Source organism: Felis catus, chromosome B1, assembly GCF_018350175.1.
Source record: "Felis catus isolate Fca126 chromosome B1, F.catus_Fca126_mat1.0, whole genome shotgun sequence".
Lineage (NCBI taxonomy): Eukaryota > Metazoa > Chordata > Mammalia > Carnivora > Felidae > Felis > Felis catus.
The window spans coordinates 191,736,304-191,752,308 of NC_058371.1; the positions used below are offsets into that span (position 1 = coordinate 191,736,304).

General features: G+C 48.6%; 1 protein-coding gene across 1 annotated transcript; it reads right to left on the reverse strand.

Moving 5' to 3' along the window:
* Window positions 1-1,175: 1,175 nt before the first annotated feature.
* Window positions 1,176-9,408, reverse strand: CLRN2 (clarin 2). Its single transcript, XM_003985506.5, has 3 exons — window positions 8,876-9,408; window positions 3,103-3,282; window positions 1,176-2,457 (listed from the first exon to the last, which is right to left on the reverse strand). The coding sequence occupies exons 1-3, from the start codon at window positions 9,126-9,128 to the stop codon at window positions 2,192-2,194; spliced, it is 699 nt and encodes a 232-aa protein (XP_003985555.1). The 5' UTR covers window positions 9,129-9,408; the 3' UTR covers window positions 1,176-2,191.
* Between the last annotated feature and the right edge of the window lie 6,597 nt (window positions 9,409-16,005).

The following is a 16,005-nucleotide window of genomic DNA, read 5'->3' on the forward strand; positions in this document are numbered from 1 at the left end:
TGAATCACCCCCAGGCGCTCAGAGAATGAAATCTCTGGGGGGCAGACAGGGATGTTTGTCTGTTCTCTGCTCCACTCCCAACCCCTAGATCAGTTTCAATACTCACTGAATGAATAGATGTACCAAGAGTCTCACATATTTATCGTAAAATAAATTGTTGCCACTCTTGTGTGATTTTTTTTCCTCAACTGTCTGCAGGGCTTTATGATAAACTTGAGAGGACATTGACATTTCCACTTGTTTTCAAGACAGCACTGCAGTCTGTCACTATCTTTTGGATCCGTCTCCCATCACGCTGTTAGCTATCCCTTCCAGCCATGTGCCATCTGCATATTTGATGAGCAACGTCAGTCTGTTAAACAGTACTGCAGCCCTGTGTGGGATGGGGAGAGAGGGCTGGAAGGGGCGGAGGGGCCCAGCAGGGAATCACAAGCAATTAGAACAGAAAAGATGCCATGGAAACCTCCTGAAGCTCAGCATTTAAGCAAAGGTAGAGCAAGTCCAAATCGGGTGTCATGTTAGATGGAGCTAATTTCGGGGATTAGATGACTTTTACTTGGCATGAAGACAGCAGACCTGAGAAAGGATTCACCCCAGCTGGCACTGTGGGAAGATGAACAGGTTTTGTACCTGTATGAGGAAGGGTTGTCCAGACAAATAGGACCAGTTGGATGTGTGTGTGTGTGTGTGCATGCAGAGACAGACAGGCAGAGAGAAAGATAATTTTTTTAGAATTGGCTCACATGATTGTGGACACTGGCAAGTCCAAAATCTGCAGGGTGGGCTGGCAGGCTGGAGGCCCCGGGGAAGAGTTGCAGCAGCAAGCTGCTGACAGAATTCCCAATCCGTTGAGGGAGATCAGTCTTTCCTAAAGCTTTCAACTGATTGGATGAGGCCCACCCACATGATGGAGGGCAACCTCGTCTACTCAAAGTCTACTGGTTGAAATGTTAATCTCATTCAAAAAATACCTTCCCAAAAACATCTAGAATAGCATTTGACCAAATATCTGGGTATGGTGGCCTAGCCAAGTTGGCACATGTAATTAACCACCACAGGACCACTTAAGGGAAACCCAACACAAAGCAGCAGGGTTGATCTAACTGGTGAGTTAGAACAACATTCTGATACCGTTGCATATTCACATGCTTCCAAGCCCTCTTTGTAATTTCATACCTTGTGCCTCCCCCTCGTTACTGACTCATCCTGAAATGCCCTTCTCCAGACCTGCTTCCTTCACCACTGGAAAAAGTCTACTCATCTTTCGAAGTTCAGATCAAATGTCAACTCTGTGATACTTTCTTTAATACCACATCGCATCTGGAAGAGTTAATCCCTTCCTCAGTCTTTCATGCATTTACCGTCACAGTGTTTATCACATTGCATTCCAATTGCTTGAACCTCAAACAACAGATTAGCAAAGTGGTTACAAGTATAAACTCTGGTTGCAGACTTCTTCAACTGAATTCTTGACTTCAGCAAGTTACTCAATGTCTGTGTACCTTAGTTTCTTCACCTATGAAATGGAAATAAAGTAGTACCAATGATCTGAATTTGTAGTGAGGACCTAATATATGTAGAACTCTTAGGACAGTGTCCAGTGTGTAGTAACTGGTAAAAAAAGGTAAGTTACTTTCATTCTGAGTGTTATTGTTGCCATCTGATTCCTGCGTCCTGTGGAAAGTTTAGATGTTTCTGGCGGACAGACAGGGATATTACCATATGCCTGTTTACATCCCCCGTAACATTGTGTGGAATAGAGGGGTCTGCAGGCATTTAGTGGAATGTTCAGTACCTTGTGTTTGTAGAGTGCTCTGATTGTAGATACATATATTGATTCACAGGTTGGCAACATTACTGCCCCTTTAAACCTCATTACAACCTTGTGAGGTCCTTACCACCCCCACTTTACAGAGGCGGAAACTGAGAAGCAGACATTAAGTGAGTCGTCCGTGTCCACACAGCTGGCAAGAAGCAGAGTCTCTAACTCCAAGGTCAGTGAGAGGGAAAGGCAGGGATGCCAGGGGTTGGGGAAACCTTTCTGTTCTGGTCCAGGCACCGTTCTTTCTCCTTCCATTTCCTTCTTCTTAGGAGCACAGGTGTTCTGGACTGCAAAGCCAGCACAAAAAAATGAGGTCCCCGTTCACACTGCAGAACTGACTCAGGCTAGGGTGTGAGCAGGAGAGGGTGATCAGTACAGGATATCCTCAGCCGTGACCGTGGCCTCTTCGATTTTGGTCTTAATCTCGGGGAGTGGAATTTGACTGATCGCCACCACTACCAAATTTGCTGCATGGGCCGAGGCACTGGCCACACAGATCCAGAAGGACTCTTCGTACTGTTGTTCCACCACCACGAAGCGGAAGAGCTTCTCCTGGAAGTTGGCAATGCGCTCGGTCAGGTCGTGAAACTTCACGGAGGCCATGAAGCTGGCGATGGCCAAGGCCACGACTCCGCCTGAAAGCCAACACGTCACCCTCATACACCTGTGATGGTGGTATGTGAGGTGGCATTTCTGTGGCACAGGTGACAAGCTTGCTTTGGGTTGAAAAGATTCTTAAGATTTTGTTTTTTTCTTAAATAAACTCTATGCCCCCAAGGTGGGGCTCGGACTCAACCCCAAGGTGAAGACCTGTAAACATGGGTGTGATAATTCTGCCTCCTAAGGAAGCTGTGGGGTTTAAATGAAAAGAGGCCTGTAAAATCCCAGGTGCCTCCTCTGCTGTCATTTAGAAGGGCCCCTCCCACTCTTGCGGCGGTAGCCCACCTCCCCACCTCCTCCCACAATGCCCTCCCTTCCACCTTCCACCCCCGCCTCTCTGTCTTCTCGTTTCTCCTCTTACCCCAACCTCTCTTTTTTTGCTTTAAGTCCTCAGCCACTCATGCGTGCCACCAATTTGGCTCTTTACTGTTACAGAGATCCTTCAACTTTCAGTAAAGAGGACATTCGTGCCCATGAATGAAAGGTCATAGACCAGGGAAGCAAAGGCTGAGGCAGGCATTTTAATTCCTTCATGCCTCCACCCATCTACTTGGAATTCAAGTGCCACCACCTGGTGGTGGCAGTGGCCTTGAATTTCTCTCCCTGGGGGCCTTCCTTACCTGCGAGGACGTTCCATAGGCAGATGCCCCCGGGGCCGTTGACTGCCCTGTATGGAACCTGGATCATGTTGAGAATGGCAAATCCCATGCTGACCAGAGCCAGGGCCAAGGCCAAGAAGAGGAGCAGCAGAATGGTCACGTGGAGGCCTGCATTGAGTTCCTTCACCAGGTGTGGGAAGACTGGGGAGAAAAGACACAGACAGTATTTCCATGTCAGAGCTCGGTTGGAGCTCATAAAGTCCAGGCTTGCTTACCACTGAGGCTGTAATAGAGGGGAGTGAGGGCCAGGCAACATGTACTGGGTTTTCAAAAAGCAGGGGAGTTCCGGAGACAATTCACGGAGCCCGACTGGCCACTTGTCAGTTGACTAACAGTCCTCTCTTCCTTGCACTGGATGCAGCATCAAAATGTGCCCCAGCTGGCACTGCCAGCTCAAAGCCCCGGGATCGGGGTAAGCTGATGTACATAAGCCCCACACGGTGCCTCTTTAGCAAAGGTGGTTGGCGAGAGAGTCAGCCAAGGAGGGCCAATTGAAAAGCTTTAACCTGGGTCAGAGAGTTGCCTTCATTAAATCAGAGCGGTGGAAGAGATTTCAGGTACATCTGTGAAGAGTATAGAAGGGCCCCCAGAGGGAAGCCTAGACCTGGCACCCAAAGATCTGGGTTCAAATGCCAGTTTTGCTCATTTGCCACAAGTATAAAATAGGATCCTCTAAGCCACTCCCCTACCCATCTTAGCAGGTCGTTGAGTGGATTGAGTGGAGTGCATAGGAATAATAATAGCACTTAATAAGCACTAATAGGAAGCCAGGAGCATCGTCTTGGATCCCGCAGCAAGGTGGGCATTTTTCCCATGTATGATGGACACTAATTCTCATATTGCACAGAATATATGCTGCGATGAATAATATTCTATCAGAATATTAATTTCCCATATTAATGTGGCAGGATAATTTATTCAGATATTAATTTGTATCTGATTTCTCTCTACTGGCCACCCCACAGTGGCTGTGGAGATGAAATGATACGGTATGATAGATACTGACTGGGAAAGAGTGAGCTCTCAAGATGGCGACTGTGGCTGTGGCTGTTATTACTGTTACTCTCTGGCTTGGGGAAAGCCCTCAGAGCCTCAGTTTTCTCATCAGTCCAGTGGGGTAGCAAAAGCTGTGTATGAACTGAGGGTAATCAACGTTTACTGGACACAGTCATGTAAAGAGCTGAACCCTTTACATGGTTATCTCATTCAGTGCTTGTGACAAGGGTATAAGGTGAATTTTATTAAACCTGTTTCCCCACATGCTTGAACCTTAGGTCCCTTCTTTTTGGGCAAGGTGACTCCAAATTCTATATAGGATTATAGACCTAGATACTATATGACACATGCAGTTTAGATCACTGTTTTCAGTAGTTACACATGAAGAATGAAAAGTGACAGAAGTTAGAGTGCCCGGACATACCCCTTCCTCTGAAGCTACTGCAGGGTTTCCACTGAGCACCTGCTGGTTAAATTGGGGTCCACTTTGTGAGCTCGAACTCACTGCTTCATCATTTGATGTCATGACCTGCCCCTCCTTGTCCCCCCTTGGGAACCAGGACTCAAAGCTTTCCTGGTTCCACTCAGCCACCCCCAGCCCCTTTCCCCTCTGGTCCTTTGCTGGCTCACCAGACTCCCTATATTCACAAGAGGTTGGTGTCTCCCAAGGTTGAGAACTAGAATTGTCCTTCTCCCTTTGAAGTCCTTTCCACTGAGAAGTTTCTAGACACTGCACATTTACATCCTAGTTCCAATCTAACTTTCTTTCCAGTTCCGTATTTGCATTTGTAGTTATCTCCATGCGGTTATCTTGCCAACATCAGAAACTTTACCCAGAGCTTCTTTCCAAGGGATTTTTCTTGGCAAGGCTTCTCTTTAACCTTTGCTTCTCTCCCTTCTTAGTGTCCCTTAGGGTTTTTTTTTTCTTTCCTTTTCTTTTTTAACTTTCAGCCCTTCCTGAGAGAACACTTTGTGATCAGTGCAAAGTCTGTCCCTGACCAGCGGCAGGTGCAAGGCCAGCCCACACAGGAGGAGCCCGCCCCAGCTCCAGGGGAGTCACATTCAAGTGCTGGGAATGGAAGTTTTATACCCTCCCCTGGGACACCCCCACGGCAGCTGGGAACAAAACTTTCTTGAATATTGTCCTACTCAGAGGTGACATGAAAATGTCCTTTATGATCCTCACACAGTTCTGCTGTTTCAGAGATGAACCCTGGGGGCTGTCTCCTCTCCACCTGGGAAGGAAGAGGAGGAGGAAAGGAGCATTTACTGAGTTCCTCCAGAGGGCAAACAGAATGTCCTCATCTGCTTGGGTAGCTTACGTTTCTGTGAGCTGGGATGGCAGGGGTTTACTTGGTGCTGCCGTGGAAGGGCTCAGACTGTCTGTTCTCCTTGGGTCCCCGTCTCCCGCAAAGCTGGTCTCTGCTCTAGCTGCTTCTCCAGAAGCAGTGTTTGTGCTTCAGGGATTCCTAAATTATGCCAGGCCCACCGTCTGCCACCTCAAACCCTCTGTGACGGGTTGAATTGTGCCCTTCCTGCCATCCCTTCCCCCAAAAGATGGGTTGAAGTCTTCAGCCCCAGAACTCCAGAATATGACCTTATTTGGAAATAGGGTCTCTCCAGAGCTAATCAAGAGGAGGTTGTTAAGATGGGCCCTAATCCAATGTGACTGGTGTCCTTATAAAAGGGGAAATTTGGACACAGAAACATGCAAAGGGAAGACCATGTGAAGAGACACAGGGAGGATGCTGCAAGCCAAGGAATACCCGGGGCTACCAGGAGCTGGAAGAGGCAAGGAGGGGTCTGCCTATAGGGTTCAGAGGGAGCACGGCTCTGTTGACAAGCTGATTTCTGAGTTCCAACCTCCAGAACCATGGGAATACATTTCTATTGTTTAAGTCACCCAGTTTGTGATAGTACTTTGTTATGGCAGCTCTAGGAAACTAATACACCCACATTTGTTGGGGGTAACCACTCAGTCATTTCTAATGGGATCTGTCCACCCTGGCTCCTCCCATCCTTGAGAACTCCCCATTCTTCCACCACCTCCCCGTTACCCTTTGCCAAATTCCAGGAGAACAGTAAGGACTGCTAGGGTGACGCCCTGCTTTGGGAAAGTTGCCAGTCACAAATTCCAGAAGGAGCAGCATATGGTGGAAAGTAGGAAACTTTGGGGTCAGGCATACCTGGGTTGGGGTCAGCTCCAGCATTCAGGGCTCTGTGACCTTCAGCAAGTTGCTTAACCTCTGAGTCTTAGTTTCCTTCTAACTAGCAGGGTTGTGGAGGATTGGTGTAGCACAGGTCACAAGTTTGGTGTCTTGCACGTGAACATTAGTACAAATGAATTTAAAAGTACTTATTGTTATTCATTCAGCCAATGCTTTTGAGTGCCAGTGTTTTGAGGCACTCTTCTGGGAACTTGGGATCATGGATGAAAAAACCACAATCTTTGCCCTTGTGGTATTACATACCAAAGGGGTGGAGGCAGATAATAAATAATAAACATAACAGATAAATTATCTAGTAGATAAGAAAGCAGTTGCCATGGTCACATGACACATCCGATATATAATTATATATTTTTACTACATTCCCTAAGCAATCTCTTACTCATTAAAGTCTTTGGAACTGTGCTGCTTTTGATGGTCCCTCCCTTATTCAAGCTTTGGAACTTCTTTTGTGAGATTTGTTAATTTCAATTACCTACAACTATTAAAAAGTGTGCCATTTCTCCCTCAAAACATGTGTGTGTGTGCGCGCGTGTGTGGTTTTATAAGAATCTCAAACTTCAGAAAATTGCAAGAATGGTACAAGGGATTTTTTTTTTCTCCTGAACCATTTAAAGGTAAATTGTCCCTGCATCCCTCAGTACTTTAGGGTCTATTTCATTCAAGAAGAGATTCTCTTACAGAACCACAGCACTAAAATCACTGAGTTCACTGGTACAGGCCTGCCATTTAATCCTGATGCCCCATTCAAATTCTACCAATTGTCTCACCAATTGATGTCTTTAACAGCAAATGGACCTAATTCAGAATCACCTGCTGTGTATAGTTGCCATGGTCTCCTTTTTTTTTTTTTTAACGTTTATTTATTTTTGAGACAGAGAGAGACAGAGCATGAATGGGGGAGGGTCAGAGAGAGGGAGACACAGAATCTGAAACAGGCTCCAGGCTCTGAGCTGTCAGCACAGAGCCCAATGCGGGGCTCGAACTCACAGACTGCGAGATCATGACCCGAGCCGAAGTCGGCCGCTTAACCGACTGAGCCACCCAGATGCCCCTCCATGGTCTCCTTTTAACATGTCCTTTATTTTTATTTATTTTTTTTTTGCTTTTTTATTATAAAATGTATCTTTAAAATTTTTAATGTTTGTTTATTTTTGAGAGAGAGACAGAGAGACAGAGTGGGAGCAGGGAAGGGGAAGACAGAGAGGGAGACACAGAATCTGAAGCAGGCTCCAGGCTCCAAGCTGTCAGCACAGAGCCCAAGATGGGGCTTGAACTCACAGACCCACGAGATCATGACCTGAGCCAAAGTTGGATGCTTAACTGAGCCACCCAGGTGCCCCTATTCCTCTACGTGTATGTGTTTTCAGTTTTTTGTGTAATGTTTTTAATAAAGCTATTTTTACAATATCCCTGGTCCAATTCCATTGCTGGGTAAATAGAAATATTCCCAGAGATTTTTTTTTCCTGGATATCCATAACAAATAGTATTTCCTTCATGTATATAAGTAATGCCAATTCATATTATTGTGTTTATCAATGGCTTCAGTTTCGTGTCTTTACACATTTAATAAGATACTTACCCTGGGCAGGATTCTAAAAACTACAATACTGAAATACCGAAATCAAATGAGTAAAATTCCTTATCTCCTTGCATTGCATTATATTAATTGTTGTTGTGTAGGACAATGTTCTTGTGAGCTATCTAATGGATTCTAAAGGCTTACAGAATATTGTCTTTTTTTGCTTTGTTTTTCAATTCCCAGAAGACCCTCCATAAGCTGGGCTTGGATTCCTGCTCTATTTACATCCAGAGCAGCTGTGACGTGAGACTGGATGCCAGCGGAGGACTGTGCCTGCTCATGTTCACAGAGAGCCTCCAGTGCCTTGCCCCAGGTCTCCCCTCCAGTGAGTGCCCAACTTGGGCTTTCAACCCAATAGTCTGATTCCAGAGCCCAGGCACACAGACATTTGCCCCATCTCAGATAAGGGAGCTTTTATATAAACAGAAGTGGGAAAGTGCGTGCTGGGCTGTCTGAGAACACCCAGGTCATGCGGCAAGGGTCTGAAGTCTGGCTCCGCTATTTCCTGGCTGAGGGACCTCAGGCAAGTTATATAACCCCTCCAAGTCTCAGTGTAGTCCTCTGCAAAACGGGAACATTAAGAATTCCTTCTTTATAAATGTGTTATAAGGCTTAAAAGAGAGAAGCCATGTAAAGCATTTAGCAGAATGGCTGACACATGTAAGTGCTCAATATGTTAATAGTTATTCCTAATAGAGGTCAGTTACAGAAGTATAGAAATCCCTATTTTTAATGTTTCTATAAGTCTCTGCAGAGAGAAAAAAGGTCTCTTCTTGGTGCTGAACAGGAACCCTTCGGTTACTGTGGACTTTGTCATTATGCCTTAGGTTGAGGCAGAAGTCAAATTTCAGTTAGACATAGGCACCCTTACAAAGTAAAACAAAATAAGTCTTCTAAAGCAGCTTGCATGCCCCCCAACATACTCACTCGTGAATTGGGACTGGCGGCCCCCGAGCCCGCACTGTCGTACTTTACATCCTCGGAAGAGCCCGTAGTAAATATCCCCAATGAACTTGATGAGCTCTGGATCCGTGGCATTGACCAGGTCCACTCCAGTCTGACAAAGAATTTTCCCACTCAGCCAGTGGGGCACTGCCAGGGCCACAATGATCAGGATAAAGGAGGAGAAGCTGAGTAAAGACGCCAGCCCATACCACGCCTTTTTGAACCATCCAGGCATTCTAGGGGACGCAGGTCAGCCCACAGGCGTCCAAGCAGTGGCGGGGGTCGCTGACATTTTCTGGACACTCTGCAATCCCCTGCTCCAACGTCAGCTCTTCCAAACACATCATTTCAGAATTTCAAGCGCATCTCCTGGTCCTCCCTCAGTGCCTGCCTCCACAGCCCATGTTTACTACAACCACATCCGGAAGTCTCTACAGAGGTCGCCTTCACCGGACTCTCAAGTGTAGAGGAGTGTGTTACTGAAGGGAGTAACCCTATATCTCCCACTAGACTAATGTTTCAGCAGGTTTAATTGTTCCCCAGTTCAGGTATTTAAATAACCCTGGTGCGGACCTCTTAACGGCCAGGAAATTATCAGCAGGCAAAACTAGGTAGGTCTGACTATAAAGAGACACTAACTATTCTCAAAAAATGCATACAGTAGAAGGAAAACAAACATGTAACGATTAGCACTTGAATACTGCCAACAACGCATGGTGTCGAATGTCCAGCTGCTCGCCTGGGCATTTCTTTCTCTAAAATGTCACTGCTGTCAGAATCTCCAGAACTGTTATTAATACCACGGTATGACCTCTGTTCTCAAGGCTTTTAACTGAAATGTGTATACAAGGCTTTATGATTCTTGGATTTATCACGGGGTGAATCTGCCACGGGTATAACTGCAGGAGTGTGTGTGTGTGTGGCTGCTGGGGAGCCTGGACCCCAACACTCACAGTCCTCTCCCCACCTCCACCCTTGTGGAGAAGCGTTTTCCTAATGTGTTAGCGAATGATCACCTTGCTGGGGGCTTTGTTTCTTCTAATACTAAAGATTAGTATTAGAAGTTTTTTTTTTGTTTTTTCCTTTAATCTGTACCCACTAGTAATGAAATATTCCCTACTTTCTATCTTATTCTGTGGCTTTTCAGTTTTGGTTTTTGTTATGCCCAGAATTCGTGATCCCCAAAGACCACCAGGGAGCCGAGTCCGATGCAAAAGCAAGAGCTTTTATTCGAGCTAGCTCGAGCTCAATCCCCTACCTGCACTGACGCAGCGGTGAGATGCCTGGGAGAGAGAGCGAGTTTCAAAAGGACAAAGGTTTTATTGGGGCCTAGGGGCAGTTGGTGAGGTAATGGCTATGGCCTCAGCCGATTGGCTGGGGAAGGGTCTGAGTCCTGTTAGGCAGGTGAGGGGCGGGTGTTACTCAAGGGGAGGAGGTGTGGTCAAGGTGAAGGACACAGAACAAGATGGAGTCGGCCGGCGTAGGCCCGCCCTTTCATTCCCCCCTTGTCATGTAGCTTACGGACCCAATCATGGGACCGGCTGCATTTATGGTGACAAGGGGAACAGAGTTTGGAGGTTTACGCAAAGTTCTGGGAAGCAAGTGTCCCTGGGGTGGCTCTGGGAGGTCTGATTAAGTATTGTCCCCAAGCTGGTGTCTATGATCTGCCAGGTGATGTTTTGGGGGGCGTGGGGACTCCCGGCAGCATGAGCAATGACATGCAGAGTTAACAGAGTTACCAATATTAGGTGGGTGAGCTTGAGCAGGTTGTGTTGGTCCCGATTGACGGCTCATCGCGTGACAAAGTCCTTCCGGATCGAGAAGGGGTCCGCTGGCCGAACGTGGGTGTGATGGACCCAGGTCGCGATGCCGTCTACTTTGAGAGCGGTGGGGGTTGTCAACACCACGATGTAGGGTCCCTTCCAGCGCGGCTTGAGGGTCTCTCGGTGGTGCCTCTTGACGTAGACCCAGTCTCCCTGCCTGTACTGATGTGGTGTTGGAGTCGGGCCAGCCTCGTAGATGGCAGGGAGGCGTGGCCAAATGTCCTCGTGCGCCCTCTGGAGCCCTCTCAAGGAAAGAAAAAGTTCTTGATCTTTAAACTCAGCAAGAAGTTCAGCCCGAAGGTTGGGAATAACAGGGGGTGGCCTGCCAAACATGATCTCGTAGGGAGTAAAACCCAGAGTGTAAGGAGTGTTTCTAACCCAGTAAAGGGCGTATGGTAGGAGAGTCACCCAGTCCCCGCCAGTCTCCATGGTTAATTTGGTAAGGGTCTCTTTTAGGGTTCTATTCATTCTTTCTACCTGTCCTGAGCTCTGGGGCCTATAAGCACAATGTAATTTCCAGTTTGCCCCCACCGCCTTGGCTACTGCCTGTGTTACCTGTGAGATAAAAGCTGGTCCATTGTCTGATCCTACCATGGCAGGAAAACCATACCTGGGTAAGATGTCTTCTAGTAGCTTCTTAGCCACCGTCTGAGCCGTTTCATACTTGGTTGGGTATGCCTCCACCCAGCCAGAGAAGGTGTTTATACATACTAAAAGATATTTATAACCATACTTTCCTGGTTTGACTTCAGTGAAGTCGACTTCCCAATGGGCTCCTGGTCTAGTGCCTCTGAGCCTGGTTCCTTTTTTATTTGATGTGGCTCTCCCGTTGGTGAGTTGGCAGGTCTTGCAGGCAGATACAACTTGCTCTATTTTGGTGTCCTGTTGGTGAATCTTGATTCCGGCATGTCGGATTAAGTCTTTTAATTTTCGGGCCCCCATGTGAGTAGACCGATGCATGTGCTCTAATATTGAGACTCCGAGCCCGTCTGGCAGCACTAGCTCCTTGTTAGGTGTATACCACCATCCCTTTATCTCCTGGGCCATGGGGAGTTTCTTGATCCGCTGTAACTCCTCCTGGGAGTACTTGGGCTGGTCTGGTAAAACTGGGTCTCCCGGGTCTGGTGCCCCATGAATATGAGCTGTGGCAAATGCATAACGGCTGTCTGTGTAGATGTTAAGCCGTTTTCCAGCTCCCAGCATCAGCGCCTTGGTGAGGGCTATGAGCTCTGCTCGCTGGGCTGACGTTCCAGAGGGTAGAGCCTCCGCCCATACGGTGTCGGTTTCGGTGACCACCGCTGCACCCGCATACCTGTGTCCGTCTCGCACAAAGCTGCTGCCATCAGTGAACCAAGTAGCCTCAGCATCGGGGAGGGGCCAATCGGTCAGGTCCATCCGGAATCCATGTATTCTTAGGCATGGCGGCCAGCCGGCAGCCACTGGGTCTAGTTTCTTAGACAGGTAAGCCACTGGACGGTTCCAGGGGCCTAAGGCTTGAGTTAGAACCCCTTTTGCTATTCCCTTATGTTCGTCTACAAAGAGGTGGAAGGGCTTCGTAATGTCTGGTAGGCCCAGGGCTGGGGCACTTAGGAGGGCCCTTTTTAACTGATTAAAGGCAGTTTCTTCTTTTTCAGCCCATTTAAATGTTTTCCCCTCTTTGGTAGCTTCATATAGGGGCCTGGCGATCTCAGCAAAACCTGGAACCCAGAGGCGGCAGTAGCCAGCTGATCCTAGGAATTCCCTCACTTCTCTTCGGGAGGTGGGAGTAGGGATCTTTAGGACAGTTTCTTTTCTGGCATCTGATAACCGCCGCTGTCCGCCCTCCAGGATATATCCCAGGTAACTCACCCTCTCCCTGCATATCTGAGCCTTCTTCTCGGATGCCCGGTATCCTAAGGCCCCCAGGGTAGCCAGCAGGTCCTGGGTCCCTCGCTCACAGTCTTTGGCAGTGTCGGCAGCAATCAGGATGTCATCTACATACTGTAGAAGGGTGAGGCCAGGGTGCTCCCTTCTGTACTCACCCAGGTCCTCGTGTAGTGCCTCGTCGAAGATGGTGGGTGAATTTTTGAATCCCTGAGGTAGCCGTGTCCAGGTGAGTTGCCCACTGTAGCCCTCCTCCGGATCATGCCACTCAAAGGCGAACAAGGGTTGGCTCTGGGGTGCCAACGGCAGACTGAAGAAGGCGTCCTTTAAATCTAGTACAGTATACCAGACCCTGGAGGGCGCCAAGGAGCTCAAGAGAGTATATGGGTTGGGAATGGTTGGGTGTATGTCTGCGACCCTCTTATTTACTTCCCGGAGGTCTTGTACTGGTCGGTAGTCATTTGTGTGAGGCTTTTTGACCGGCAGTAGGGGGGTGTTCCAGGGAGACTGGCAAGGAACTAGTACCCCTAGGCTCCGTAGTCTCCGGATGTGTGGCTGGATCCCCTTCCGGGCCTCCTGAGACATGGGGTATTGTTTGATCCTTACCAGACTCTCTCCTGGCTTGAGCTCTACCAGGACTGGGGTCCTGTGAGCGGCTAGTCCTATTCCCCCCCCCCCCCCGCCCCGTCTCTGCCCAAACCGAGGGGAATTCTTGTAGCCATCTGTCTATATTATCCTCTCTCGGGAGCGCCTCCTGGTGGAGGCGGTATTCATCCTCCAATTTCATGGTCAGGACCTGGATGGGGTGGCCCTTGCCATCGGTGACCTGAGGCCCCCTTGTCTGAAAGTTATCTGAGCTCCAATCTTGGTAAGTCCTGTCCTAACAGCGGGTAGGGGCATTCTGGTATTACCATAAAGGAGTGGGATACCCGGCCCGTCCCCAAATCTACTGTTCTTCGGGTAGTCCATGAATACTGGCTCATACCAGTTGCCCCTTGTACCCAGGACTTCTTGCTGGCTAGTTTTCCTTGTGAGGTGCGGAGGACCAAATGTTGTGCTCCGGTGTCGACAAGGAAGTCAACAGGGGTCCCCTCCACTTTAAGAGTTACCCTGGGTTCGGGGAGAGGGTCCGAACCCCGACTCCCCTAATCACTCAGTTCATCTAGCTCTAGGACTTTTACTCCATCAGTCTTTCTTCCCTTCCCGCCGGCCCTTTTTGGACAATCTCGGGCCCAATGCCCCTATCTCCTTGCAGTATGCGCACTGATCCTTCTGCGGCCTCTGCTTCCCCCCCTTGGTGGTTCCTTTACCTTTTCTTGCATCGTCTGCCAGCTGCCGGAGACGGCGGTCTCGTTCCTCGGGGAAGTCAGCAGTGGCAGCTAGTAGTATTCTGGCCAGGTCTCGAGTCTGCTTACTGCTGGCAGCCGCCATGGCGCGAGCCTGCTTGTCCTCAGGAGGCTCCCGGTTATTATATACCTTTTCGGCTACCACCAGTAAGTCCTGCAGACTTTTTTTCTCCTAGTCTATCTATTTTCTGTATTTTCTCCTAATGTCTATGGCCGATTGGTTTACAAAGGCCATGATAACAGCTGCCTTGCTTTCCGGAGCTTCTGGATCCATAGGGGGGTATAGGTACAGAATGCCTCCATGATCCGTTCTAAAAAGGCAGCCGGAGATTCATCTTTTCCCTGTTGTACATTTCCTACCTTGGCCAAATTGGTTGGCTTTCTAGCAGCCATTCGGAGACCCCCCATTAGAGTCTGGCGGTAGACCCGGAGCCTCTCCTTACCTTCTGCCGTGTTGAAATCCCACTGGGGCTGAGTTAAGGGGAAGGAGGCATCTATCTGAGCCTGGTTGGTGGTGGGATTCCCGTCTGCGCCCGGAACTAGTTTTCGGGCCCCATTGAGGATTCTTTCTCTTTCTTCAGTCGTGAACAGGACCTGCAAAAGCTGCTGGCAATCGTCCCACGTGGGCTGATGGGTAAAAAGAACAGAGTCTAATAAATCAATAAGCCCTGCCGGTTTCCCGGAAAACTTAGGATTCTGAGCTTTCCAATTGTAGAGGTCACTAGTGGCCAAAGGCCAATAGTGATGGGGCTGATTCCCCTCCGCGTCTGGGGGTCTGGTGGCTCGCAGGAGCAGAATAGTGGAGTCGGCGGTGGAGGCAGATTGCTCCCTCTGAGCCCTTTGTCTGGTAAAGGGCGGGCTTCCCACTGGAACGTTTTCGCCTCCCGCTCTCGGAACAGTGTCTGCCTCCCCCGAGGTGGGGGGGAGGATGGTGTTCTTCCGGCATCCTAGAGAGGTTATATGGGGGAGGAAAAATTAATTCTTCTTCAGTACCCCCCGTAGGACAGGTAGAGGGGTGCTGAAGGCTGGGTAAGACTTTTCTTCTTCTTTGTCCCCTGCAAAGCAAGAATGGGTTTTGGCTCTGGAGGGAGCGGGGCTAGGAAGGGCTTAAGCCAAGAGGGTGGGTAGGGAGTAGTCTGAGTCTGTCCCATAACGCCCGTCCAGTAAGTCCTCAGAACAAAACAGAGAAACACAGAAACAGACAAACAGAGGGCCCTTAGAAAGTCTTCCAACTCCATGGAAGCAAAACTGAAAGCTAGCTTAGACCTTTGAGAGGATTCTACGTCCCTCCAAAACCGAAAGCTAGACGACGGCCTCATGCCGACCAGCGGGAGCGGCCCGCCTCGTCTCAGACCTTTGAGGGGATTCCTCGTCCCTCCAAAACAGATGAGGGGATTCCACATCCCTCCAGAAGGGAGGATCGTAACGTCTTCCAAAACTCCCGGCCCATGGTCCTCCAGTGCGTCCACTTAGACCGCGTCGGGCACTACCAGAATTCCAGAAATGAGCTCACACAGAAAAGACAGAACAAACAGACACTAACCATGGCCAGTCAGGCTCTCCAGGTCGGGAGGTGTGGTCAAGGTGAAGGACACAGAACAAGATGGAGTCGGCCGGCGTAGGCCCGCCCTTTCAATTTTTAGTCTATTACTGAATGTCAACTTTATGTCACGTGAGAGTGGCAACAGCAACTATCAATAGTTTTGGGTAGTCAAATTCGACAGAAGTGGCACGACCTTTTTTTTTATTTGGTCACAGAAGTCTGGAGGGGGGTTCAGGAGTTTGCATTGTTAACCAACAGGAGTTCTGAAAACCTCACCTGGAGAGCAGCGGAAGGGCCAGAAGGACATGGGAATGGAAACGTCAGTTTCCTTCCCTATACCCTGTAAGTGGGGTTCACTTCTGTGGTTTCTCCACAATGAAAATGAAGAAGAGTGTCTCTGAAGCTTGTGTAGAGCTCTCTCTGCATACAAAGGGCTTTTATTATATGCTTGTTATCCCTTGATGGTAGTAACCCTTCGTGGTAGTCAAAAGATGTACTATTCTAATGATTTCTCTCATGAGAAAACTGGATGTCAGG